General features: G+C 44.2%; 1 protein-coding gene across 1 annotated transcript; it reads left to right on the top strand.

Moving 5' to 3' along the window:
* Positions 1-166: 166 nt before the first annotated feature.
* On the top strand, positions 167-27,129 carry CTCFL (CCCTC-binding factor like). Its single transcript, XM_039912883.1, has 10 exons — positions 167-526; positions 3,177-3,438; positions 7,333-7,503; positions 7,915-8,048; positions 11,888-12,008; positions 13,417-13,566; positions 18,244-18,404; positions 20,493-20,675; positions 22,683-22,806; positions 26,118-27,129. The coding sequence occupies exons 1-10, from the start codon at positions 167-169 to the stop codon at positions 26,273-26,275; spliced, it is 1,824 nt and encodes a 607-aa protein (XP_039768817.1). The 3' UTR covers positions 26,276-27,129.
* Positions 27,130-27,422: the final 293 nt, after the last annotated feature.

Below are 27,422 nucleotides of genomic sequence, written 5' to 3'. Positions count from 1 at the left end.
CGGGCGGGAGAGAAGGAGAGAACACGACGGAGGGGCCTGAGGGGCGGCGGCCTCCCGGGGGGCGTCGGAGGGCGTCCCGGGGGCTGCCCGCGGGGCGGAGGACGGAAGGCCTCCCCCTCCCCCTCCCCCTCCCCCTTCCCCTCCCCTCAGGCCGGGCGGCGCCAAGATGGAGGCCTCCCGCCCCTTCGCCCCGCCCCCCGGGCCCGGAGCGGCCTCCGAGAGGCCGAGGGGCCCCGACGGCGCGGGCCCCGGAGAGGCGGAGAAGGGCCGGGCGGCGTCGGGGGGATGGGCGTCCGGTCCCCCGGGCCCGGAGGAGGCGAAGGCCCCCGGGCCGCGGGAGGAGCCCGGCGTGGTGCAGGCCTTCGTCGTGCTGCAGCCCAGGCTGCGGCGCTGCGTGGCCATCAGCATCCAGGACGAGCTCTATTTCCAGGAGATCGAGGTGGTGCGGCTCGACGGGCTGCAAGGAAGCGGCGCCGGGGGATCCCGGCAGAAGGAAACCCCCACCCCGACCACGGCCCCCGCCCAGGTACATTAATGTTGGTATTTGTTAAAGCGCTTACTATGTGCCAAGAACCGTTCTAAGCGCTGGGGTAGACACGGGGGCATCAGGTGGTCCCCCGTGGGGCTCCCAGTCTTCATCCCCATTTGACAGATGAGGGAACTGAGGCACCGAGAAGTGCCGTGACTCGCCCACAGTCCCACAGCTGACAAGTGGCCGAGCCGGGATTCGAACCCATGACCTCTGACTCCCAAGCCCGGGCTCTTTCCACCGAGCCACGCTGCTTCTCTGTACATGTGCCACCCTCGCACCGCGAGGCCGTAATGACAATAAGCATAATGGCGGTGCTGGTTGAGCGCTTACTAAGAACGATAATATTGGTATTTGTTCAGCGCTTACTAGGTCCCGAGCACTGTTCTAAGCGCCGGGGGAGGTACAGGGTCATCAGGTTGTGCCATGTGAGGCTCACAGTTAATCCCCATTTTACAGATGAGTTCACTGAGGCACAGAGAATAATAATAATGTTGGTGTTTGTTAAGCGCTTACTATGTCCTGAGCACTGTTCTAAGCGCTAGGGGAGATACAGGGTCATCAGGTTGTGCCATGTGAGGCTCACAGTTAATCCCCGTTTTACAGATGAGTTCACTGAGGCACAGAGAATAATAATAATAATAATGTTGGTGTTTGTTAAGCACTTACTATGTCCTGAGCACTGTTCTAAGCGCTAGGGGAGATACAGGGTCATCAGGTTGTCCCCCGTGAGGCTCGCAATCTTCATCCCCATTTGACAGATGAGGGAACGGAGGCCCAGAGAATAATAATAATAATGTTGGTATTTGTTAAGCGCTTACTATGTGCAGAGCACTGTTCTAAGCGCTGGGGGATCTCCATTTTACAGATGAGGGAACTGAGGCCCAAAGAAGTTAAGTGACCTGCCCAAGGTCACACAGCTGACAAGTGGCGGAGCCGGGATTAGAACCCACGGCCTCTGACTCCCAAGCCCGGGCTCTTGCCATTGAGCCAAGCTTACTATGTGCCGAGCACTGTTCTAAGCGCTGGGGGAGATACAGGGTCATGGGGTGATCCCACGTGAGACTCACAGTCCGTATCCCCATTTGACAGATGAGGTAACTGAGGCACAGAGAAGTTAAGTAACTTGCCCACAGTCACACAGCTGATGAGTAGCGGATCCGGAATTCGAACCCATGACTTCTGACTCTCAAGCCCCGCCTCTTGCCACTGAGCCACGCTGCTTCCTTGCGGTATTTACTGAGCGCTTCCTGTGTGCAGAGTGAAGACACAACGCCGACGAAGGTAGATTTGGCACCGTCAGATGGGCATTTATTCAGCAGTATTTCGTCAAATGTGCAATCATTCATCCATTCAGCAGTATTTATTGAGCGCTTACCATGTGCAGAGCACTGTCCTGAGCGCTCGGGACGTACAGTTCGGCAACGGATGGAGACAGTCCCTGCCCAGCGACAGGCTCACCGTCTAGCCGAGGGGGAAAGGGAACCAGGGGAAGCCGGAGGAGGTGTCGTCTTCTTTCATTCATTCAATAGTATTTATTGAGCGCTTACTATGTGCAGAGCACTGTACTAAGCGATTGGAATGAACAAGTCGGCAACAGATAGAGACAGTCCCTGCCGTTTGACGGGCTTACGGTCTAATCGGGGGAGACGGACAGACAAGAACAATGGCAATAAATAGAGTCAAGGGGAAGAACATCTCGTAAAAACAATGGCAACTAAATAGAATCAAGGTGATGTACATTTCATTAACAAAATAAATAGGGTAATGAAATATGTACAGTTGAGCAGAAGGGTAGAGAGAGTTCAAGGTGGTCTTATCGGGATATCAATAAAGCAGCGAGGCTCAGCGGAAAGAGCCCGGGCTTGGGAGTCAGAGGTGATGGGTTCGAATCCCTGCTCTGCCACTCGTCAGCTGTGTGACTGTGGACAAGTCACTTCACTTCTCTGGGCCTCAGTGACCTCATCTGGAGAATGGGGATGAAGACTGTGAGCCTCACGTGGGACAACCTGATGACCCTGGATCTTCCCCAGCCCTTAGAACAGTGTTCTGCACATAGTAAGCGCTTAACAAATACCAACATTGTTATTATTATTACAAGCTAGTGAAGTGTTGTCACGGGCTCTTTTCCAAAGCCACGACCATCTTCCATCCTCCCGCAAAATTTTGAGTTTGCGAAATTCTGTCGAACGAACTTCAGTTTTGTCCCATTGACCCGGAGACCGTATTTCAGAAATGATTCAACCTCTCAGAAGTGTGATTTCGTTATATCTCCCTAACAGGTCATAAGAGGAGACTATAAAATTCGAAGCATCAAAATGTCTAAATTAGTAACTACGCTACTAGTTTGGGCATTCACCTCACTTCTCAGTGCCTCAGTTACCTCATCTGGAAAATGGGAATTAAAACTGTGAGCCCCACGTGGGACAACCTGATCACCTTGTATCCCTCCCCGGCACTTAGAACAGTGCTGTGCACATAGTAAGCACTTAAAAAACCCCACCATTATTATGAATATTATACAGTTCATTGCCAGAATTACTACTGTTTTATTTGTGGTGTGCTTTTTATTCTCTGTTGTCATGAAAGATCGATTTTTCCCATATACCGCTTTTTTTGCACCAAGAAATCTATTTTTATTCGCTAGGTTTATGAGGGTCAAGATGTGATGGGGAGAGAGATCCACCATGTAGTTGGAGGGAAGGCACTTTCTGGACCAGAGACTCTTTTGGAAAGAACAAAAAGGAGCCACCTTATGGCAGAAGAAGGAAAGCACTTGGAAAGTGAAGAAAGAGTGAAAAGTAATCAGTCACGGTCCCACTCTGAGATTGAAGAACCACAGGATATGTCTCCGTCAGTACAGACGATCGCCGAAAGCAGATCCACCAAAGACCAAGTAAAGGGAATGGGTAGGCGACCTACAAATAGTTCATTTTGTATAAAGATTATACTCGTGATTATAGTCCAGATGGAAGCATGCTAGGAAAGGTCCTAACTAAATCGAGTGATTAAAAATGACAGAGTAAGTAATTTCAAATCATACAGATTTCAGATGGTTCTCAAAAGCTGAGCAAAAACTTAGAGAATTATTTTTGACTTTAGAGGTTACTGTGACTTGAAAGTAATAATTAATGATTTTGATATTTGTTAAGCCCTAACCGTGTGCCAGGCATTGTTCTAAGCTCTGAAAGCCAGAGGGTAGTTGAAGCTGTTAGCATAAGTTCATTCATTCATTCAATAGTATTTATTGAGCGTTTACTATGTGCAGAGCACTGTACTAAGCACTTGGAATGGACAATTCAGCAACAGATAGAGACCATCCCTGCCCATTGAGGGGCTCACAGTCTAATCGGGGAAGACGGACGGACAAAAACAAGACAACTTAATCACAATAAATAGAATCAAGGGGATGGACACCTCATTAACAAAATAAATAGGGTAATAAAAATATATACAAATGAGCACAGTGCTGAGGGAAGGGACGGGGGGAGGAGCAGAGGGAAAGGGGGGACAAGGGGCTTAGCTGAGGGGAGGTGAAGCAGGGGAAACCGTTTATGTTCCGCTTGCATAGTGAAATATATTTACATTGAAAAACTCCATTTAGATATTGTCCGTGGTCTCTAAGAGCTTTCATAAGACCCCGGTGTGAGATGATAGCAGTATATGCTGTTTGGTGATGAATATTGCTAACTTTGATTTGAAATCTCCATATCTACAATGGTCCAGGCTATAAACCAGCTTTTAAGCAATATAATACACAGGCTAGGCCAGAAGGTCCCTTATCCGCCAGGGCGGATACAGAGGGCATCGGACCTGGGTGAGATGGTTGCATTTCAGTCAGTAGAGGGGCAAGGGGCATTTGTCGAGGCACTATTTTGTCAAAAAGGAGCCTCCCCTAAGCTTGAAGTAGCCTGGGCCTCATTTCCAGAAGGCACCCTTGCATGTGGCTTAGTGGCAGAGCCCGGGCTTGAGAGTCAGAGGTTGTGGGTTCTATTCCTGGCTCCGCCACCTGTCTGCTGGGTGACCTTGGGCAAGTCACTTCACTTCTCCCTGCTTCAGTTACCTCATCTGTAAAAATGGGGATTAAAAAAAATGTGAGCCCCACTTGGGACAATTTGATTATTCTGTATCTACCCCAGTGCTTAGAACAGTGCTCTACACATAGTAAGCATTTAACAAATGCCGTAATTATGATTATTAGAAGCAGATGGGCTCAGTGGAAAGAGCCCGGGCTTGGGAGTCAGGTCATGGGTTTGAATTCCGGCTCTACCACTTGTCAGCTGTGTGACTGTGGGCAAGTCACTTCACTTCTCTGGGCCTCAGTTACCTCATCTGGAAAATGGGGATTAAGACTGTGAGCCTCACATGGGACAACCTGATTACGCGGTATCTCCCCCAGCGCTTAGAACAGTGCTGGGCACATAGTAAGCGCTTAACAAATACCAACATTATTATTATCATGTGTACACTAATCCCCTGCATTCCTGGAACAAAGCCTGCACCAAGCAGCGCTAGTTGGGCAGAACTCAGTGGCAGCAAGTTACCAGTTGAATTACGTGGTAATAATAAGGACATCTAAAATTTCGTATTCTTTTAGGAAAGTAGATGACTCTGGGAACGCAGTTATTTGTTTTATCGCTGCCCTATGATCTGCCCTTTGAAGACTTAGCAGGCGTACCCCACCCCAGGTTACGTTCCTTCAAAACGTGGCTGTATAATCATTGGTATAACCATGGGATACGTTTTCCTAGTTAGATTTCGCCTTAGAATTAGCCGGGCATGTCGGCTGAGTGCTACAGGTGAGTGGAAAATTACACTGTAAATCCCTCTCCGTCTAGTAGTGGTTGCTTCCTGTGCGCAAGGCACTGTAGTAAGCACTGGGAAAGGATACACAGGTGGGAATTAGACATTAGAGTCCCTGCCCCTTGCGGGGGGTTGGGAGTGGCGCTTCCTCTTTCCTCCCCTTTATTTAGAGACTTTTGCACCTAGTACTCCAGCTCCCTCCTTCCAGAAATTTTTTCTCTGTTTGAACTTCAGTCATAGCAGCAGCTTTTGTGGTGGGTTTAGCCCCTGCCGCCAGCCTCAACACAGCTCTTTTCCTTCCCCTCCGTGGTTTGTAGCCCCAACTCTCCTCCCTAGGTACGAAGCTGCCGAAGGCTGACACGATGACCCCGGCAGCTGGGCCCCGAGCCACAGCTGTGGACCCCATTGTATCCAAGTCTGCCCCTCTCCCCAGTCCCTCGCCTGCTCCTGGGATGCGTAGGAGGGGCACAGAAGGAAAAGGAGAAGTTGGGCGGTGCCATGTGCCGGCTTAGAGATGGCAATGCGGTACATGTCACTGGAGACGTGTTAAGCGCTTAACAAATACCAACATTATTATTATTAATAAAAGAGTGCTGGAGCCTGGGAGGTGGAGGGGGAGGAGTGTGAGCTCGGGTTGCAGGAGGGGGGCCAGAAAACGGCTGGGTATGGGAGCGAGTGAAGGGAGTAGGAGAAGCGACTCAGGGAGGCACTTAACTTACCTAGAGAAGCAGCGTGGCTCAGTGGAAAGAGCCCGGGCTTGGGAGTCCGAGGTCATGGGTTCGACTCCCGGCTCTGCCCCTTGTCAGCTGTGTGACTGTGGGCAAGTCACTTCACTTCTCTGGGTCTCAGTGACCTCATCTGGAAAATGGGGATGAAGACCGTGAGCCCCACGTGGGACAACCTGATGACCCTGTATCTACCCCAGCACGTAGAACAGTGCTCTGCACAGAGTGAGCGCTTACAAATACCAGCATTAACATTACCTTCGGTGCTTGGACGAAGTGTTCGAGGCTTACAGGTGCTGGGCTCTGGCAGCATGGTTCAAGATGTGTCCTGGGTTGCGTGAAACGTCGGGTAGCTGTAACCTGAAATGCGTCTGAACGCACATGCCCACAGAAATTTTCTGGTGGTTCATTTCGGGCTAAGGGATGTCTTTATCCCCAACTACATGGTTTATACTTCCAGAAGTCAAGGCAATTGCACATGCTTCATATGAAATTTCATTGCCCTGTGTATTTTAAATGACTTTATCAGCCCCCAGATTTACGTGCTTTCAGAAGGCATGAGGGTTTGAAAGCTAGGAGACCTGAGAAAGGAACTGCCAAACTGGGAATAGCTTTGGAGGAAACGAAATGGCTGAGAAAATTATTTTGACATCTATATTCAGTTAATTTAAATAGAAAAATAGCACTGACTCCATCATCAAAAATACCAGAATGAGCTGTGCTCCCGGAACCTGAGTGAAGGCCACAATGAAGAACATTTAGATGTCCTTTCGTCACTATTTGGCAGCTCTTGAATCTAGAGGAGAGCAGACAATTTCACATACCTACTTTTTTATGAGTATTACCTGAAAAAAAATTATTTTTATGTGAATTCAGAGGTGCAGTATCAACTGTTTTAAGTAATGCCATTCAGTGAAAGCAGTGTTATTTCTTAAGCGGTGAATTCATAAAGGTTTTAAATAATTGCTGTTAAGGTGTATTTTCCAGTGCTTTGTAATTTATTGGGGATTCATTTTATATTTAGACAGATATGGTAGTTTAACTTGTACCAGGTCCACCATTCAGAAGGATTTTCTCCCAGTTGCCAAGACTGGTATAAAAGTCATTTAAAGGCATATTTCATCTCCGGTGATTAGTTAAGTGACTGCTCTGGTATTAAAAAAAAATAGTAGCTGCTCCTTGAATTTACTTTGCAGGATTTACTGCTGGAACCCTTCTTTTAGAAAGGCAAATATGAGGAGAGTTTGATAACCCAAAATATCTATATTCTTATAGGAGTAAATAAGACCTTCCATTGTGACATCTGCAAATTCACCACTTCTAGACAGTCAAGTCTCAATCGCCACTTGAAAATACATTCTGACGTTAAACCCCACGTGTGCCATCTCTGTTTGAAAGCCTTCCGCAGTGCTACTCTTTTGAGGAATCACGTGAATACCCATACAGGTAAATCCACTGTGGTGCTTATTTACTTTACCTTGCTGCCTATCAGCTACTATCGGATTCCTCAGAAAAATAGTGATTCATTTATAGGATTTGAAACAGTTATGCTGTTTTTCCTATTTTATGGAATTCTTGTGTAGTCATTTGAAGATGAAACCCGTTAAGATACTTGCTTTCAGATACGAAGCCTTTCCAGGTATCATCCACATACGCAGGATGTGATTACTTGTTTGAAATATCTTTCCTGGAATAGTTATATTATGGTTTAAATAAGTCTTTTAGAAACCATTTTAAGATGTAATAAGGCTTGCGTAAATTAACATATACCTCAATTCCCAATCACTAAGAAATGTAATGAGTTTGCATAAATGGTCTGCATAAATTTAAAAGTGGAAAAACATTATGTTGTTACAGGAACCAAACCTTATAAATGCGGAGACTGTACTATGGCATTTGTGACCAGTGGTGAACTTGTGCGACACAGACGGTACAAGCACACTCATGAGAAACCTTTTCAGTGTACAATATGCAAATATGCCAGTGTAGAAGTAAGTATACTAAATATCTTCCCGGAGGTTTATATTTTGTTTTTGTAGATTCCTCAGGTTCAGTATGTCTCAAGAAATGCAAGAGATACTTTAAACATTCATTAATGATGAAAGCTAAAATAATAGCCCCTTATTTGCCTTTTTATAAAAAAGAAGTTACGTAAAGGAAACTAGCACTCCGGTAATTGATTTAGTGAAGAATTAAATCATATTTCTGTACTTGAAATATGGAAAAAAGCCATCATGTTATGCAGTTTCAAAGATAGTAGCAAATGTACTGCATTCATGGAAATTCTTTACTTAGAAGGAAAAAAATCCTTTTTAATCAAAGATTTTGATTTGTTTTACTTTAGAAAATACTTAAATGTTTTTGCCCTCTCCTCTCCACCCAATAGTAATACAAGAGATGGATTAAAACTTGGAAGCGAAACTGCCCTGTATTTGTAGCAGACTTGGTTGCGATTTCATAGTGAATCATTCTCTTTTTAAGAAAAACTTCATTATCAAATACTGCTTGTTATTTCCATCTGGAACTCAGTTGCATGTAAAACCAGAATGGATTTTTATTTGAATTTTAGATGTATAAAATTTAATCTGAACTAGTGATCAAGTTTTTCAGCATAACTCAGGTGCACTTGAAATTGACTTCTTTCAGTCCTTTCCAGTGAGGTGCAAGGGGACATGCTCAGTCACTTGGCCAATCCATTTGTGGGCAATTGCCAGCAAGGTTATTTTTCATTTTATTATGGGGAGGTTGCTTTTCTAAAATTGGGTCAGATGTGTATTTCAAATTTCACTGGAGCAATGCTCTAAAAATAATTCTTAGTGTTTGGTAATCAAATGACCAAAAAAATGTATACAGTACATTTAGTTTGTGTACAGAGGTGAAGTGGGACAGTAGATAAAGCAAATTTTTTTAAGAATTACTCTTTGAAAGTAGTCATTTTGCAATGTACTTTCTTGTGATGTCGATGAGTGCTTAGCACAGTGATCTGCACACAGTAAGTGCTCAGTAAATACCGTTGATTGATATGGAAGCCTGCAGTTACGTAACTGGAATCTTTTGGAAAGTGAGCTTGTTGTGGGCAGGGAATGTGTCTGCTTATTGTTATATTGTATTCTCCCAAGTGCTTAGTACAGTGCTTTACACACAGTAGATGCTCAATAAATATGATCGAATGAGTGAATGGATGATAGTGTCTATTGGTATTGGATATTTATCTTTCAGTTTAAGATACCAGCTAACCTGCATCTTTTTTGCTTTAGGTAAAACTTTGATATCTACATTATAAAGTGAAAAGTATGCATTTTAAAAATGTTTCTGCAGTAGAATCCTAGAGCCGGAAAGATCCTCAGAAGGTTTTTGTTAGGCAGAACTGAACGGAAGCATTCTTGGCCAAAGATAATGTATTGCAATATTTAAAGGCTCCCAGAGAAGAACATTCCTATAACTTCCTTAGGTATCCATTATGGTGTTATATTATTTCTTGTAGCTTAATCAAATACCTTAATTTTGAGGTTTAAGCAGATCCCCTCTTTTTCTGTTCTCTCACACGCTTTAAAAAAAGTCATTCCACGTCTTTCTCGGCTGGTTTTAATTCCAGTGGTTCTGTTGAGCTCTTACCATTTATGTGGGGAGCTCAGTACTAGGTGCTTGGAAACATATAGCAGAGAAGACAATCCTTGCTTTCGAGGAACTTAGGCCTTTTTGAGCTAAGTGTGTCAGAGCCATACTTTACCAGCATTTAGTTATTTTACTGGCCTTCTCTTAAGCTCTTTCCAAATCCTTCTACCTGGCCCTCATGAATTGTGGAAGCGAGAACTATGCCGCGGTACCGTAGTAGAAGTTTGATCAGGGATTTACTGAATTTACTTAAACAATTCATAGCACGAATACAGACTAATAAAGTTAAATTTGGGGCAGGGAGGAAATGGGCAGGCGAGGGGAAGGCCCTAGACAGAGAAGCATTCAAAAATCCTTTAAAAAAGGCTTCCAAACTGTAGAAGAGCATCCCTGCCACCCTATAATCTCAAGAAGGCTTACCAGACAAGTAACTGCTTATCCTCTGATCCACTCAGTTATGTTCTTGTACAAGGTGGACATTTGCTATTCAGGCGGTGGCAGAGTAATTTTATGTATATGAAGCTTCCTAACCATTTTTAATTGGTGACATATCAGTGCTTGTTGCCATTATGGTTGATTTTTACATTGTTTTTTGGATATTTGTTAAGTACTTACTATGCGCCAGACACTGTATTAAGCATTGAGGTAGATATGCGCTAATCAGGTTGGGCAAAGTCCATGTCCCACATGGAAATGACAGACTCAGTCCCATTTTCCAAATGGGGTAGTTGAGGGACAGAGAAGTTAAGTGACTCGCCCAAGGGCACACAGCAGAAAAGTGTGGAGCTGAGATTAGAACCCAGGTCCTTCTGACTCCCAGGCCTGAGCTCTATCCACGAGGCCACACTGCCTCTCCACCAGTCATGCTGCTCACACTCGTGCAGTGTAGAGAACAGGAGCAATCTCAGACATTTAGATTGAAATAGAAGATAGTGGCTTAGCAAAATACCAGAACCTTCCAGGAACTTATTCACTGTCCTCTAGGGCGCCATGGCACATAGCTTGGTAAGCACTGTTTCTTGAATCCTGGAGATCAAAGAATTCTATGTAAGCCTCCCAAATTCTTAGTTTTGATTTTTCATTTCTGTCATGTGAACTATGTGGGAAGTAGTGAGTCCTGCCATAGAAACAAAAATAAAATGACTTAGTTCACTGAGGAATAAAAAAGGGATTTTTTTCCTCTGGAGGATGGAGAAAAATGCAGTCAGATCTTTCACTATAAAACGTTTCACTACGCCAATCAATCGATGGTGTTTTTGAGCGCTTACAGTGTTCAGAACACTGTACTAAGCGCTTGGTAGGGTGCAGTACAACCAAGTTGATGTATATGTTCCCACCCACAAGGAGCTTTGTATTGAACGCTACTGTGGAATCCCAGTGATGCACAGATTTGCGTAGATTTGATGATGTTAGGAAAAATTGACCAACAGTGTTGGTTATGGCGTAATTACCGAAGTACGAGTTTTCCCTAATGTGGCGTTCTTCAAGACCTAATCCTTGTGTGGTTGGAGAGCTGACTCTACTCATTTACCTATTGCTGAATTTCCCTGTTTGCAGTAAACTAGTAAGAAGCACTTTTTAGTTTTAACTGTATTCCATTCATTTTCAAAATCTGTTTATCGGTCAGTTGTATTTCTTGAGCACTTACCGTGTGCAGCACAGCGTACTAAGTGCTTGGGAAAATAAGTAGGCGTTTTGACTGCTTTTGAACATTATTGCCTTTTGTTCTCTCGACTCTGACTTACTCTCAAAGAGCCTAAGACTATAGCCGTCTTTCTCTCTACCCCCTTCCTTATTCTCTGAAGCAGGCCGATCTCAGTACCTGGCTTCAGCCCTTTTCGGCCCTTCGTTGAACAGCTATGTTAAGAAGGCTTAGGGTGAGGAAGCCATGACCACGTTGGTCAGAGCAGAGCTGCCATCAGTCCTCTGGCCTCGGCCACACCTCCCTCATTCAAGGAGATGTGGCTCCCCCTCCCCTGCCCCCACGTACACGTTAAAAGGTTCTTGGTGCATGGAAATACCACGTGATCTCTTCCCGCCCCCCTCTCTCTTACGTACAAGGTAACCCTCTATGAATTTGCATCACAGCCTCATTCCCCTTGTCCATGCAGCAGAGGGGGAGAAGGTGGGCGATTGAGAAAAGTTCGAGGCGATACACATTTTTCCTTCTGTAAAACTTGGCCGCTATTGCGATAACCTTTTCGTTTATTTTCAGGCTAGCAAGTTGAAGCGACACATCCGTTCTCACACCGGAGAACGCCCTTTTCGCTGTCGTCTCTGTAGCTACGCTAGCAGAGATACCTACAAACTGAAAAGACACATGAGAACTCATTCAGGTAAACTTGTAAATATCAAAGATGAATGAATTACCCAATGATTTGAGAAGCACAGAGTTGTGATCGCGATACCCCTCTGTCTAGCTTGATTCCACAGCCTTGTTTCCAGGCAGTTAATTCGTAGTATTTATTGAACACCTGTCTGTGGAGCACTGTGCTCAGTGCTTGGGAAAGTTCAGTAGCGTCAGCTGAGATGAATGTTTTTGCCAAACTGAGTAGAGTTTTCCAGATGAAAGTCTTATTGGCGTTCAGAAGTCTTGGTTCATGTCTGGCCTAACTGTAATAACTTCTCAGTATGAAGGGCAGAAGCATTTTGAGACAAATAATTCTTACACTATGAAAACAGTACTTTCCAATAAACACAGACTTAATTATGAACTCTGAAGTTTACTCTTAAACAGGTTTGGGGGATAAATTATAATATTGATGGTTTTATTTGGGCTAAGTATCCTATTTTGTGGGCCCTATCTTGATGTTTAAAATCTCATCAAGTTGTGACTTCCGGTCAAATGAGCATGTGGAAGTATGACGACGGAGGTTATGTCTGCACAAGGTAAACCTAATCAAACTGAAAAAAATCAGTGGCATCCGTTCTATTTCAACAACGTTTAATTGAATCTGAATTCTTAGCCAGCTAATGCCAGAAAGATTTACTGTCTGTACTTTTTGCAGTTCAGCATCGCTGAGCCATAACATTTGCAGTTTAACTGATGTGGATGTATCTCATGCATCACTCCTTTTTTGCACTGGGCACCCAGCTGATAGATGTCAGCTTCTTGGGGGAGGGGGTGGCTTAGAAGCCTTGCGTTTTGCCTACCCCCACCTGAAGCCCTGGATTCTGAGATCCCGAGACAGCAGAGTTGGGAAATGCTGAAATGGGTGGAAAAACCTAAAGCACGCATTGCCTGTCGGTTAGACAGCCATGCTGATATCGAGGTTCCCAGGGTTCAGAAAACGTTAGTTTTGCCTTCCCGGCACAGTCCCCACGTCAGCTTGGGCACTCCTCTTCGCATTTCTCTTGCGCAGATTCAGACCAAAAGCCAATTTTTCTCCTGAAAAGTTATCTTCAAAACATGTGTTACCTAAGCAGAAATGGCCAACATCCAACCCAAAAGTGTTCCAGAACGTTGAAATTAAAGTGATGAATTCATTTTCCCGAAGTACTCTCTGCTCCTCTGAATTTTGGGGGTGTTCAAGTACGAAGTGAAATCTTATTACTAATCTGCATTTTGAAAGCACTTATCCAAGTGCGAGTTGTTTTCTTCAGTTTTTAATTTTCTGGTAAATGAGTTTTTTAAGTTAATTGAGGGCTCTTAAAACTACGTGAATATAGTTTAACCAGATACATTAAACATTTGCAGGATTATATGCATTTCTGTATTATTCATTTCTTCATTCTCGATCATAGGGGAAAAACCATACGAATGCTCTGTGTGCCAAACCAAATTCACCCAAAGAGGTACTATGAAAATTCATATGTTGCAGAAGCATACCGAAAATGCCCCCAAACACCAGTGTCCACATTGTGGTACCATGATTGCGAGGAAGAGTGACCTACGTGAGTGCTTTTTTGTTTTACTTAAAGTTTTTTCCTTGAAGGGTCAGCGTCAGACCGTTAAGTATGGGGTGATCTGGAGTCCTGATACGGACCGTCATCGCGAGCGCCTCGATTGGTCTGATGGAGAGACTTTTCAGATCTTTGGCTATAACTGGATCCAGTGCTTTCAGCCTTCAGCCTCCTAGTGAAGAAAAAGGGGAGCTCTTGGCCCCAGAATATTTATGCTCTTCACCCTCCTTTTTTGTCAGGACATTTAAGGCAGTGCCTTAATGAGCAAATACTGAAGAGAGAGAGGGTGTTTTATTCCCTTTTAACTTTCCTCCTTCCCACTTCATAAGCGGTGTTATTAATTTTATTCTCCTCTTGGTCCAAATGAATTCTACAAGTTCCATACCACCCGGGCCTGTTTGGGAGGACTTAAGAGTTGTGCCCGGAGGGGGAAAGGATAGCAAACCCTTGGCCTGGGCCCTTCTGTGCACTTAGAGCTTAGGACCTAAGCCTCCTTTTTGTTCCTTCTTCTCCTGAGCGACTCCTGCTGCTCTTTAATAATAATGATGTTGGTATTTGTTAAGCGCTTACTATGTGCTGAGCACCGTTCCAAGCGCTGGCGTAGATACAGGGTAATCGGGTCGTCCCTGGTGAGGCTCCCCGTCTTCATCCCCATTTTCCAGATGAGGTCACCGAAGCCCAGAGAAGTGAAACGACTTGCCCACAGTCACCCAGCGGACGAGCGACGGAGCTGGGATTCGAACCTATGACCTCTGACTCCCCAGCCCGGGCTCTTTCCGCCGAGCCACGCTGCTTCTCTGTAGTTGGCCTCTGAAATGAAGATGACATCCAGGGAATAATCATTTTATTCTGAGCCTGCGGCTCTATGGGACATATTGTATTAGGACTGTTTCTCTCTCAATCTTTTTCTCTCGCGGGCTGGGGAGTCAGAGGTCATGGGTTCGAATCCCGGCTCCGCCGCTCGTCAGCTGGGTGACTGTGGGCAAGTCACTTCACTTCTCTGGGCCTCAGTGACCTCATCTGGAAAATGGGGATGAAAACTCTGAGCCCCACGTGGGACCACCTGATCACCTTCTATCCCCCCAGCGCTTAGAACAGTGCTTTGCACATTGTAAACGCTTAACAAATGCCATCATCATTATTATTATTACAGCGTGGCTCAGGGGAAAGAGCCCGGGCTTGGGAGTCCCAGGTCATGGGTTTGAATGCCGGCTCCGCTGCTTGTCGACGGTGGGCAAGTCACTTCACTTCTCTGTGCCTGTTACCTCATCTGGAAAATGGGGGTGAAGACTGTGAGCCTCACGTGGGGCAGCCTGATGACCCTGTATCCCCCCCAGCGCTTAGAACAGTGCTCTGCACAGAGTAAGCGCTTAACAAACGCCAGCATGATTACGAGTGAAGAAGGGATGGAAAAGGACTGACTTCACTGGGGAGGTTTTTCCTGCCGAGGTGGGATGCTGCCATCTTGTGGCTTTTTTGCAAAGTACACCTCATGCCTCTCGGAGGTAACACCACCGACACCCCGGCCCTAAATACCCCGACGGCTGATTCTGTTCACTTAAAATCTCCCTATGAGGAGATTTCCTTCTGTGGACGATGTGGAGATCACAAAGAGCCAGTCAGCGTGGCTCAGTGGCCGGAGCCCGGGCGTCAGAGGTCGTGGGTTCCAATCCCGGCTCCGCCCCTTCCCAGCTGGGTGACTTTGGGCAACTCACTTCACTTCTCTGGGCCTCAGTGACCTCATCTGGAAAGTGGGGATGAAAACCGGGAGCCCCACGTGGATCGCCTCCTATCCCCCGGCGCGTAGAACGGTGCTCGGCACATCGTGAGCGCTTAACAGATACCACCGTTTATTTATTTTTATTTATAATGTCAGTCCTTCAGTGGAGAAATCGATGCAAGCCGCTTTCAGAATCGCACGGCGTGTACATCCAGATTTGAGACTATTCCGTTTGTGGGTATTCAGAACTCGGTAAACTCATTGTTTTATTTGGATCCCCTTTCTGAGGGTGCCCTATTGATTCTATTTATCGATTCTATTTATTGCTATTGTTTTTGTCTGTCTCCCCCGATTAGACTGTAAGCCCGTCACTGGGCAGGGACTGTCTCTGTCTGTTGCCGATTTGTACATTCCAAGCGCTTAGTACAGTGCTCTGCACATAGTAAGCGCTCAATAAATACTATTGAATGAATGAATGATTAGATTGTAAGCCCGTCACTGGGCAGGGACTGTCTCTATCTGTTGCCGATTTGTACATTCCAAGCGCTTAGTACAGTGTTCTGCACAAAGTAAATACTACTGAATGAATAATACTTCTAAAGGTTACCCATTCTGGAAAGGCTTGAGTACTTATGGGTCTCTCTTGATCCTACTTTTTCTCCTTTCCTACCCTCCCCTTCTTTGCTCCTTCCCTCCCTAGCCCCAAATGCACCTTAACGTCTCGTCGGTACCGTACGGCACGTGTCAGGCTGAGTGTTACGTAAATCGATCAGATTGGGGACGGTGAGTAGATAGTTCAGTGGTGAGATTTGTTTGCCTCTTTACACCCTTTTTCCAAACCAGCAAAATAGTGAATATTAGCTCTAGTTTACTTTTAGCCCTGAATGTTCTTGTCACGGTTACCATAGTTACTCTGAACTGCATAGCGCATCCCCTGTGGGACTTTAAAAGAGTACATGGATTCGCATTCATAAGCAATTCAGTTAGTACTAACTTGCCAACCTTTGATGTCATTTTGTCAAGAATTGCCCATATCGCCTCCTTAATTATGTAAAAGTCCACTCTAGGTACAGAGATTAGAGGGATTATATTTACATCCCGCCAGATGATATTACATTGTAAATTCAGTGTAAAAATAATCTTAAAAGCCACAGTTTTAAGTAGCAGTCAATATGATTAAAGATACACGGCGAAAGTACTCGGCCTAGAAGACGCTTTTATAGCTAATATTTTCATAAGCGATTTTTAAACTATTCGAATTGTACTCTGGCTTTTGAGTAAAGTGGTAGAAATGAAAGAATTATATTCAGGTGTCGTGTTGTCTACCGTATGCTAATGAGCAACAAGAATCCTATTACAAAGACCTGGAAAAGAAGTCATAGTCCATATTTCTCTTGTAAATAGAATTGAATCATATATGTACATGCATGTGCATACATAAAGAGTGTATATATAAATATATATTATATATGTATAGTACGACCTTCATTGTCAGATATGAAGCTACCAGCAGTAAAATCCCACCCATGTTTGCAAGTGAGTGTGGCTGAAAAGACTGATGTGGGACCATCGCATCCCGGCTCACTGTCTGCACTTAGGCATTGATTTTCCCTTTGATACCGAACCACAAGATAAAGGCTCAACAGGCATGGTGCTCTGGTGAGCCAGGCTTGAGTCAGTGCCCGTAGAGCACTTAATTTGAAATGCGGTCTGAAAATCTTTATTAAACTTATAAAGTCAATTGTTTTTTCACCGCATTCACATGCATAATTTCTTCCTCGCCCTATCTCCCGGGCCCGCAGTTTTGAGGAGGAAATTAAAAAAAGAGTATTTTGTAATTAGTGATATGATAGGAGGGCACACCAGAAGAGTACGGTTAAAACACTGGATGAGCTCGTCGTGGGCAGCGGTGTGTCTGTTGTAAAATTGTACTCTCCCAGGCGCTTAGTACAGTGCTTTGCGGACAGTAAGCCATCAATGAATACGATTAAATGAATGAGTAGAGGTTGTGGAGATGAGTGAACTGTGGGGTAGGGAGAGAAGGGTCCAATTATAGGCTCATAAAGATGTACAGACTCCGTGGTGGAAAAAGGAGAGAGAAGGGGGGCCGGTGTGTTCTGTAATTGGCTAAATGCGCGTTGGGTACAGCACTTAGGAGAGTACAGTAGAAACGAGACCAGTCTCAAGCCTCTTCTTACCTATCTCCTCCTCCCCTCCTTTCCTCTTTTCGTCCTTTTTTCCTCCTGTTCTCCTGATTGCTAGACCTAATTCCTCAAGTAATAGCCTCTTCCCTCTTTGAGGGTTGCAAAAATGTTGCAAGACAGTGGGAAAATTAAGCAAGTAAATACAGCAAATACAGCTTATGCAATGCCCACCCAAAACAATGAACACTCCCTTCTCCTATAATGTAAGGATAGAGTTCTTGCAAAACCTTGCATTTAGGAAAACTCGCCCGTTTCTGTGATTTGTGCCGCACACAGATTTCTTGGGTAAAAGCCAAACGAGCTCGTGTTGGAAGAACGTTCCCTAATTCCCCAGTTGAGTTCTATTCAAATTGCATTATGGCACAATAGTGTATTAGAAATACAAGTTAGTGTAGGTGGGGTGAAGCAGAAGACACCTTCCATGTTAGACTTAAAAAAAAAAAAAATTGACCTCTGTATAAAGTTAAACAGAATAGTCTCAATATATCATCTGTTAGGCCTTCGTAGCCACCTCAGGATCAGTGAAACAGACTGTTGTTAGTAACTTATTTAGTTCTCGTTATGTCTGTGGACCTTTTGATTTAGCTAATTTGAAACTGAAAGCTAGGAGAAATATCTCATTTTTCTGACTGAATGATGAAATCCTACTTTGAAAATAAAAAATTAGTTTGTGTCGTGGGGTGAAAGAATGATCTTATCCGAAGCCGAGATATTCTTCAAATATTATGATCTTCCTATTTTTAGGTGTCCACTTGAAGAATCTACATTCTTACAAGACCACAGAGATTAAATGTCATTACTGTTCTGCTGCCTTTCATGAGCGCTACCTACTCCTACAGCACCAGAAAACACACAGAGATGAAAAAAGGTTCAAATGTGGTGATTGTGATTATGCCTGCAAACAGGTACATCTATTTTTCATTTATGATTAAGGTTTATAATTATGTGATGTTTCTTTGGCTTGGCGGCCATTCTTTCAGCCTGTAACTACAGGACGGTCACGATAAATATCATCATCACTGGTATTTATTGAACATTTATGTTGGGCAGACCACAGTACTAAGTGCTTAGGAAAGTTCAGTACAACAGAGTTGGAAGACATATTCCCTGTCCACAATGAGCATACAGACTAGAGAGGGAGACAGACATTAGTATAATGTATAATATGTTCTTTATAGATATGCATTGTGGAGTTGGGGCAAATAGCAAATGCCCAAAGGTCACAGATGCAAGTGTGCAGATGACAAAGAAGGGAGAGGGAGCTGGTGAAAAGAGGGGTTAATTGGAGGCCTCTTGGAGGAGATGTCACCGTAATACGGCTTTGAAGATGGGGGAAGTGGTGTGGTATATTCATTCAGTCATATTTATTGAGCGCTTACTGTGTGCGGAGCGCTGTACTAAGGGCATGGAAAGTACACTTTGGCAATGATCCCTACCCAACAACGGGCTCCCAGTCTAGAAGGGGGAGACAGACAACAAAACAGTAGACAGGCATCAGTACCATCGAAATAGATAAATAGAATTATAGAAACATACATATCATTAAAAAAAACCTTGAGTTACCAGCTCTCCGTTTGGCCCCTGAAAGTGTAGAAAGCGGTAACACTTGTTCCCACAGTGTTCTATTGCAGAAAGCAATGAAAACATAGGGTTCAGATGGCACCCATTCCCAGCTCAGTGCATTGCCTGCCAACTTGATCCCCTTTCCTGTTACTGACCAGGAAGCAATCAAGTTCTTACCTCTGTCATAGCCTTTACCCGGTGTCACTGATCAAAATGGACCATGGTGGGTACAGAAAAAGTTCCTAGTATATTTGCTGGGCAGGTTTGTATGAATCCCAATCTTCCCTAAGTTTCTGCACAGAGAGAACACAGCCTAAAAATGATGGTCCCTTTCAAAACTGGACTGCCTTCTTCTCCTGCCGTCACCCGGCTAGAATTTTAAAACATTTGTTTTGCCTTCCATGTTATTGTCTTCCGTTCACCAGACAGAGGCAGTTTATTATCTTGCTGTTGATTTTTTCTTACGTAGCCTCTACCAAAAACTGAGTTACCAGAGAGCTGACCGTTCTAGGACGTTACCGTCTCTTATCCTGCCTTTGGTGATGTGTATGATTCGGTGGCGACGTTAGGAGGTTGGTTGAGAGACTGAAGTTCTGGGCCTCGGCCTTGGACGAGGTTGGACACCTCCACAGACTTTACAGGCTTTCTGTATGACGTGATATGTACACGTATATCCAGTTGTCCTGTAAAGGAATGTGTTCTTGCAGAACCCCGCATTAAGGAAAACTCATGGTCTAGTCCTTACCCCGTATGTAAGTCTTATGGACACGTGTGGGCACAGCCATTTCCTCCGATACGGTCTCAAATTATATCCGTAACTGTATCCGTGTTGGCAGAAGAACATTCTCCGATTCTGCCCTCGTGTTCCAGTCAAAATCCATGAAAATAGACATTCCATCGCACCCGAGAGTACCATATTGAAGGTGTCCAACTTACCGTACGTGTCTGTGTGGCTCCATCAATTTGATTATGTAACTGCAATCCCAATCAATTTCCAGATATCCGGTGCCTACCGCAAGGTGCTTTTGGGAGTGAGAATTGAGTTTAGGCGATAAATCAATTAAACAAGAACTGTTTGTACCTCCGTGTTCTGAATAGAATCTACTGCATCACTGGGGCTCAACTGATGTTTTGTTCTGTTTCGCTCCGCCGTCTGTCTCCCCCGTTCAGACTGTGAGCCCGTCATTGGGCAGGGATTGTCTCTATCTGTTGCCGAATTGTACATTCCAAGCGCCTAGTACAGTACTCTGTCCATAGTAAGCGTTCAGTAAATACAATCAACTGAATGACTGAATGAATAATCTGATTGTCCTTCAAATAGTACAGCACATAATTGTGAAATTAATAGTTCTAGTCGCTTTCAGTTACTTTGAACTCCCTGGTGTGGCAAAATGTGTGCAAAAGTTTGGTGTGTCTTTTTTTTGTTTTAGGAGCGTCACATGATAGTGCATAAGCGTACGCATACTGGGGAGAAACCCTTTTCCTGCCTTCACTGCAATAAACGTTTCCGTCAGAAGCGACTCTTAAGTGTTCACTTCAGGAAATATCACGATGAGAATTTTACTCCGATAGTTTATGAATGCCCCAAATGTGGGAAGGCCTTCTCACGCTTGGTAAGATTCAGTGGATTTTGTACGAAAGGTCCCATTTTCGCTATGTTGAGTGGAATTCAATATTTCTATGCTGCCGTTGTGCGAGATTATTCCAGTGTCCCAGTGTTTGTAATCTAAGGAGAACGAAGCGCTCGATATCGAGGTTGTCTGAAGCATCGTTTCGATCCAGCATCACGAAAGACGAGCAGCATGGCCTAGTGAGTAGAGCACGGGTTTGGGATTTAAAAGTACCTGGGTTCTAATCCCAGCTCCGTCACTTCTCTGCTGTGTGATCCCGAGCAAGTCGCTTCACTTCTCTGTGCCTCAGATAACCTCATCTGTACAGTGGGGGTTAAGACTGAACTCCACGTGGGACATGGAGTGTGTCTAACCTGATTAGCTTCTATCTACCCCAGCGCTTAGTACAGTGCCTGGCATAGTACTTAACAAAAACCATAAAAAGGAGCATTTTTTCTAGGAAAGATATAATAAACGATGCTTTCTCTTTAACGGGAATAATTTCAAGCAGTGGTATTTTATTGAGCACTGTACTAAGTGTTTGGAGAATACAGTACTATAGAGTTGATGGACATGTTCCCTGCCCACAGTGGGTTTACAGTCCAGAAGAATAATAGAAGCAAATATACTTTCATTTTAGGAATTGTAGTGGTGAAATTCATCCTGGAGGGCACCTGAGTTGGTTTAAGATTTCAGAATAGGAAGGAAAACGCTGTAAAAAGTTGGTTGTGGGCAGGGAACGTGTCTGCTAACTCTATTGTATCGTACTCTCCCAAGAGCTTAGCACAGTGCTCTGCACATAGTTAGCACTCAATAAATACCATCGATTGATAGATAAAGGTAACACTTATTCTGGAATTAATTGCTTTTATTGTCTTCTCTTCAATTTCACCAAATATGAGGCTCAATTTTTTTATCTTGAGTCAGCTTTCTAAGCTTAAAAAAAGCATTACATACAATAAGATGATCATTATATTAGCTGTATGTCTTTCCTGCATGCTAATGTTTATAACCTATCTATGGTCATTCTAATTCTTTTAAGTTTTTGAGTATCTCTGATGACAGTGGACTTTTTTTAAAGTCTCTTTTTAATTTTCTTAGTAAATTTGCACGTGAGCTCTCGGCTTTTATCTGTTCGCAGTCAAAATATGTAAGAAACAGGCAATACTTTATAAGGCATTGTATCTACTTTTAAAAAGGAGAGATGAAAGATTAATTCAAAGGGGTAGTTGAGGAATTATCCATGTAGATGTATGTAATTTACCAGGCAACGCACTTTTTATCAGATTTTTAAAAATCGGTAGTTTTGTATGCCTTACTTGTTTGGTATTGTTAAGGGCATATTACGTGCCAGGCGCTATAATGAGCGTTAGGGTAGATAGAAGATAATCAGGTTGGACAGTCCCTGGCCCACATGGGGCTCACAGTCTTAATCCCCATTTCTCAGATGAGGTGACTGAGGCACAGACAAGTGACTTGCCCGAGGAGCAGAGCCGGGATTAGCAAACTCCTTAGCCTGTGCTCTTTCCACTAGGCCACACTGACGTGCTGATAGATCTCATCCTTAGCCCGTCATTCCTGACTAATTCCTCTTATTCATAGAATTTGATCACTCTTAGAATGGCTTGTGAATTTAGCGGGGTGTTAAACCCCAGGGAGATTCAGAAAACACACTCTAAGTGCCCCTCCGTCTTTATCGACCTTACTAAAGTGCCTCAAACACCGTCAAGCACATCACTGGCAAAACATAAAGTTTTTTGTAGAGTCAGTGTGTGTGTCACAGGGGCCGGATTGCAGGTTAGAAATGGTTTTATTTACCGTTACCTAAATGTACCCGCAGAGAAATTCACCTGCTTGTGATGAGTGGCAATAATGTCTGTTGCATTTGTGTAGGAAAATAACGGGTGTGAGCCCTAACTTGTTTTCCTCTAGGTTAAGCATTCGGGGCAATGCAGTCAGAGCAACACTAACTTCATTGTGTTGGCTGGCTATGCCGGCTTTTACCTACAGACTAATATGAACAAACACCTGGAGCATTGCGAGCCGGATAAATCCAAGGCCGTCACATCGAGGAATGGAAGAGAGACTAAAAAGAAAGGATGGAAGAACGGCAAATGCAAAATTAAAAAAGAAGGTATTTTGTTAGCAGTTGGAATTTATGCGTGTGTTCACAGTCATACTGAAAATACTGAAGAGAGGCTCTCCTACATATACACACCACACTGGTCACTGATCGAATTGTTAGATGCCATTCAGAAATTATTTCGTTTGCCGACCCCTTGGTTTCATAAAAATCGCTGCTTGGGTTTTAAGTAAGTGTGCATGTTCCTTTATTTCCATGCCTTGAACTGTACTGAAGCAGAAGCAGCGTGGCTCAGTGGAAAGAGCCCGGGCTTGGGAGTCAGCGGTCATGGGTTCGAATTCCGGCTCTCCCACTTGTCAGCTGTGTGACTGTGGGCAAGTCACTTCACTTGTATGTGCCTCAGTTCCCTCAACTGTCAAATGGGGTTAAAGACTGTGAGCCTCACTTGGGACAACCTGATGACCCTGTATCTCCCCCAGCACTTAGAACAGTGCTCTGCACATAGAAGGTGCTTAAGAAATACCAACATTAACATTATTAATATCATTCCAGTTTCTTGAAGCCCTGATTTACGTGCAGATCCCCCAGTCCTGTACCCACATTTGGTTGTAGGTATAGTGGGTGAGGTGGGGGTGAGTGTGTTCAACTCACGGGAAGGAGGCTATCTGCAATTTCTGTAGGGATCCTTAAATCGGATATTCAAGCAGACATCACAATCACTGTCCCTGACCCCAAGAGGTTTATCAGCTATCGGTCTTGGGGTTTGAGTCTCCAGAACAGGCATGCAGCTGTTCCCAGAGAACCGCCTCAGACTGACGTTGATGTTCATAGCCTGTTGAGGTGAGAGGGTTTAACGGTCCTCGTTGTGTCCTGATAGCACAAAATTGGATTTACTCCAGCAGCAATCACTGGTATTTACCGAGCACTGTACTAAACACTTAGGAAAGTACAGTTCAACAGTGTTGTAGATACGTTCCCTGCCCACAAGGTGCTTGTAGTCTAGAGCGGGAGACGGATATTAAAATAATTTATAGGTACGTATTGAGGTGCTGTGGAGCGAGGGTCGGTTAGGACGCCCGTCCCATGGTTTCCTATTCCTCTCCAGTTCAAGCAGAAACTCTTCACCTATGGCTTTAAACCATTTTTTATGGTATTTGTTAAATGCATTCTGTATGTCAGACGCGGTTCTAAGTGCTGGGATAGGTACAAGTTAATCAGGTTGGACCCAATCCCTGTCCCGCGTGGGTCTCCGTCTAAGTTGGTGGGAGAATAGGAGAAGTGAGGAACAGGGGAGTTAAGTGACTTGCCCAAGGTCACCCAGCAAGCAGTTGACAGGACCCAGAGCCTGTCACTTCCAGGCCCTTGCTCTTTCCACCAGGCGAGAACTGCTTCTTCATTCCATCAGTCATATTTATTGAGCACTTACAGTGTGCCGAGCACTGTACTGGGCGCTTGGGAAAGTACAGTACAGCAATAAAGAGAGACTGTCGCTGCCTACAGCCAGCTCACAGTCTAGAGGGGGGAGACGGACATCAATACAAGTAAACAGACATCAATAGAAATAAATAAAATTACAGATCTATACGTAAGTGCTGTGGGGCTGGGAGGGGGGAATGGCAAAGGGAGCGTGTCAGGGCAACGCCGAAGGGAGTGGGTGATGAGGAAAAGTGGGGCTTTGTCTGAGAAGGCCTCTTGGAGGAGGTGTGTCCTCAGTAAGGCTTTGAGCCGGGGGGAGAGTAGCTGTCTGGTGGATTTGAGGAGAGAGGGCGTTCCGGGCCAGAGTACGACGCGGGTCGGTGGTCGGCGGCGAGACAGGCGAGATGGAGGCACAGGGAGCGAGGAGGTTAGCACCGGAGGAGCAAAGTGTGCGGACTGGGTTGTAGAAGGAGAGAAGTGAGGTGAGGTAGGAGGGGTCAAGGCATCCAGTCGTTCTGTTAAGTACTACTAAGTGCTTGGGAGAGTATTATATAACAATAAACAGGCACATTCCCTGCCCACAACAAGCTTACAGTCTAGTCCGTCCTTTCTCTCTTTACCTATTGTTTCCTTCCACCCTTCTCACTGCCTCTCTCTCAGATCTATGAGCTGCTGATCCCACGCTCACATCCTTCCCTTTTCCTAAAACCTCCCCTCCCCAACACTTGCCAGTTCGTCGTCGTCAAAGGCATCTTGAAAACCCTCCTCTTCCAAGAGGTGTTTCCCACTTAAACTTCATCTTCTCGAGTCATGTCAATTCCAACCCGTTCTAACTCTCGTTTATTTTCTTGGCTTAGACAAACTTATGCATATCTATTATACTTACTCCCTGGTCTCAGCAGCTGGAGTATTGTTTCTTTTCCTTGAACTGTTTGTAAATAATTTGTCCTTCAATCTCCCCCGTGAGGGTCTGGGATTGCCTCTCTCGTTCATTTGATCGCTAAGTACTCTGCACGCAGCATCCCTAGAGATACTGTTGACTGACAGGACGTGTTTTCTGTGCCTTTAATCATTTACATTGTTCTTCTCTAGACCCTTTCCACTGTCTCTAAATCCTTCTTAAAATGTGGTGGCGAAACTGGGCCCTGACCTCTAATAAAGAACTGGCAAATCTATAATATAATAGAAGCAGGTCCTTCGTGAAACTGAGTGATGCCCAATACGGAAGCAAGATTCAAAACAGAGTGAAGGTTTATTTGAACAATTTTCAAGAAGGCTGAATCCCACATCTGGGAATTTCCATCCCAGTTTGGGATCTGCCGATCTGCAACCCGACAGGGAAACTACTTTGCTGGGACAACCCTACCCACTCCCTCACCCCATTGGGAAAGGTTGACCCAGACCCACCTTAGCACACTTTCGGGGTAAGAGATGATACTGTCGGAAGGCAGTGGTGGCTTGGAAATAAACTGGGGACGGGAGTCCCTACCCTACCGAATCTGTGCTGCTCCTGGCAGGGAGCTGGCAGAGATGGGAGTCATTCAGGGGTGCCAAGAATTCCTGGGGGTTTCCCCACAGAGGACGGGGCAAAGTTGAGCTACATTACTTATCCACTCTCCCTCCCCTACTCCCCTTTGCCCCCCAAAGGACTAATTTCTGCCTGCTCTCCCCACTCTCAGTTGTACTGTACCGCATCTGACACAAACCCACAGAGAAACACTAATTACTTGCCCCCCAATTTAGCGGAAGATACCGTGGCTCAGGTAACCTGCGAGTGAACTGGACAGAAATTTCCTTCCTTCCTCCGGTGGGCCCAATTAGAGAGGTTTTACTATATTCGTGGGGAAAGGCGAGAATATTTAAGTAGCATTTTTCTAAAATACTTGATGACAGCGTTTTTGATTCTGTTTAATTCCTGGTTAACATGTCTCTTTTTTGTCTTTTAGTTAGTACGCAGACATCGGTTGGAGATACGTCCGAGATGAAATCAGAGCACGGTACAAGCCAAACTGTTCCTGTCTTAAGTGGAGAGATTTCAAGTGTTGTAGAGAAGGTGAAAAAAGAAATGTCACATGAAGTGATACTCAGCCAGATGGATAAATGAATCATAGAAGCTTTGTTTTCCAATTTCGTACCTGCTTTGTTAAAGAAACTTAGATATTTTCTGCCCCGTGGAAATATCTTATGAAGTCTGTTGTTCTAAAACTCCCTAAAATGTATTACAGGATGTGAATCTGTATGGCTGATGAGGCATCATACGATGGTAAGAAAAGTGTTGCTTTTTGTCTTAAGACTGCATCACTGATTTGAAAGCATAAACTTTAAGAAATTCATTCAGATATCAGTTCAGTAGTTCCTAATTGATTAAACAAGATTAAATCTCTTGAAAGAATAGACTGTTGATGTTTGTGATAAAACTAGGCAATTACAGTTAAAGTTAGGCTGGAACCTTATTGATGTTTATATTTTTAAAATGTACATAATTCTGAAAGTTGATATATGTCTCTTGTAAATACAAAGGTTGCCTGGGACCTTGAGTCTCTCTTTTCCAGTAATAATGGTTTTATTTAATTTTAAATGGATCTAGGTAGTAGGATAGATTCTAATAGGGCAAAGCATGTAAGAGAAGAAACAAGGAGGATTCAGTTTTTTTTAATGATGTATTTATTTTACATCACTTTGGGAGATACTTCACGAGATTGGTTTTTCTATTTGTTTTAGTCCACATATTTGAACATTCGTCTAAGTGTTTTAATGCAGTTATCTTTCTGAAATCGTCCATAGTTTGAGTCTGAAATAATGTATTAATTAATTCCTGTACTCTTCAGGTATTTCAGTAATAACTGATGGTGGGATGAAGTATTTTGATAAAAGTTAAGCATTTGTGTCTTTTAATGGTTTATATTGTGTGACTTGTTCTAATTAAAGGTTTCTATTTTGTCTGCTGTGCTCCTCTTCTGCAAGATAAAATGCCTCGTCATTTAAAATGAAATACTCTTTCTATAAGAGCCAAAATTTTCCATTCTACGGAGCTGAACAACGCCTTGTGGTGTGTTTAAGCACGGTCTCTGTATTTCAGAATAATCATTAAATCCCTATTTACGTTTGTTCCAAATTTATAGGTTCTGGGTTTATTCCCATTTGCGCAGCTTCTCTTCAGAATATGCTCGCTGCTCCCTTCGATCGGTCAGTCGTATTAAGCGCTTTTTGTGTGCATAGCACTGTGCTAAGTGCTTGGGAGAGTACAACAC

Source organism: Ornithorhynchus anatinus, chromosome 8, assembly GCF_004115215.2.
Source record: "Ornithorhynchus anatinus isolate Pmale09 chromosome 8, mOrnAna1.pri.v4, whole genome shotgun sequence".
NCBI classification, from domain to species: Eukaryota; Metazoa; Chordata; class Mammalia; order Monotremata; family Ornithorhynchidae; genus Ornithorhynchus; species Ornithorhynchus anatinus.
This window is presented reverse-complemented; position numbering and strand designations above follow the sequence as displayed.

Excerpts from the sequence above, each read along its gene's own strand:
- CTCFL (XM_039912883.1), top strand. The coding sequence starts at position 167 with ATGGAGGCCTCCCGCCCCTTCGCCCCGCCCCCCGGGCCCGGAGCGGCC. Across the intron at positions 527-3,176 it reads CGACCACGGCCCCCGCCCAG|GTTTATGAGGGTCAAGATGT; the intron begins GTACATTAATGT and ends TTTATTCGCTAG. Across the intron at positions 13,567-18,243 it reads TGCGAGGAAGAGTGACCTAC|GTGTCCACTTGAAGAATCTA; the intron begins GTGAGTGCTTTT and ends TCCTATTTTTAG.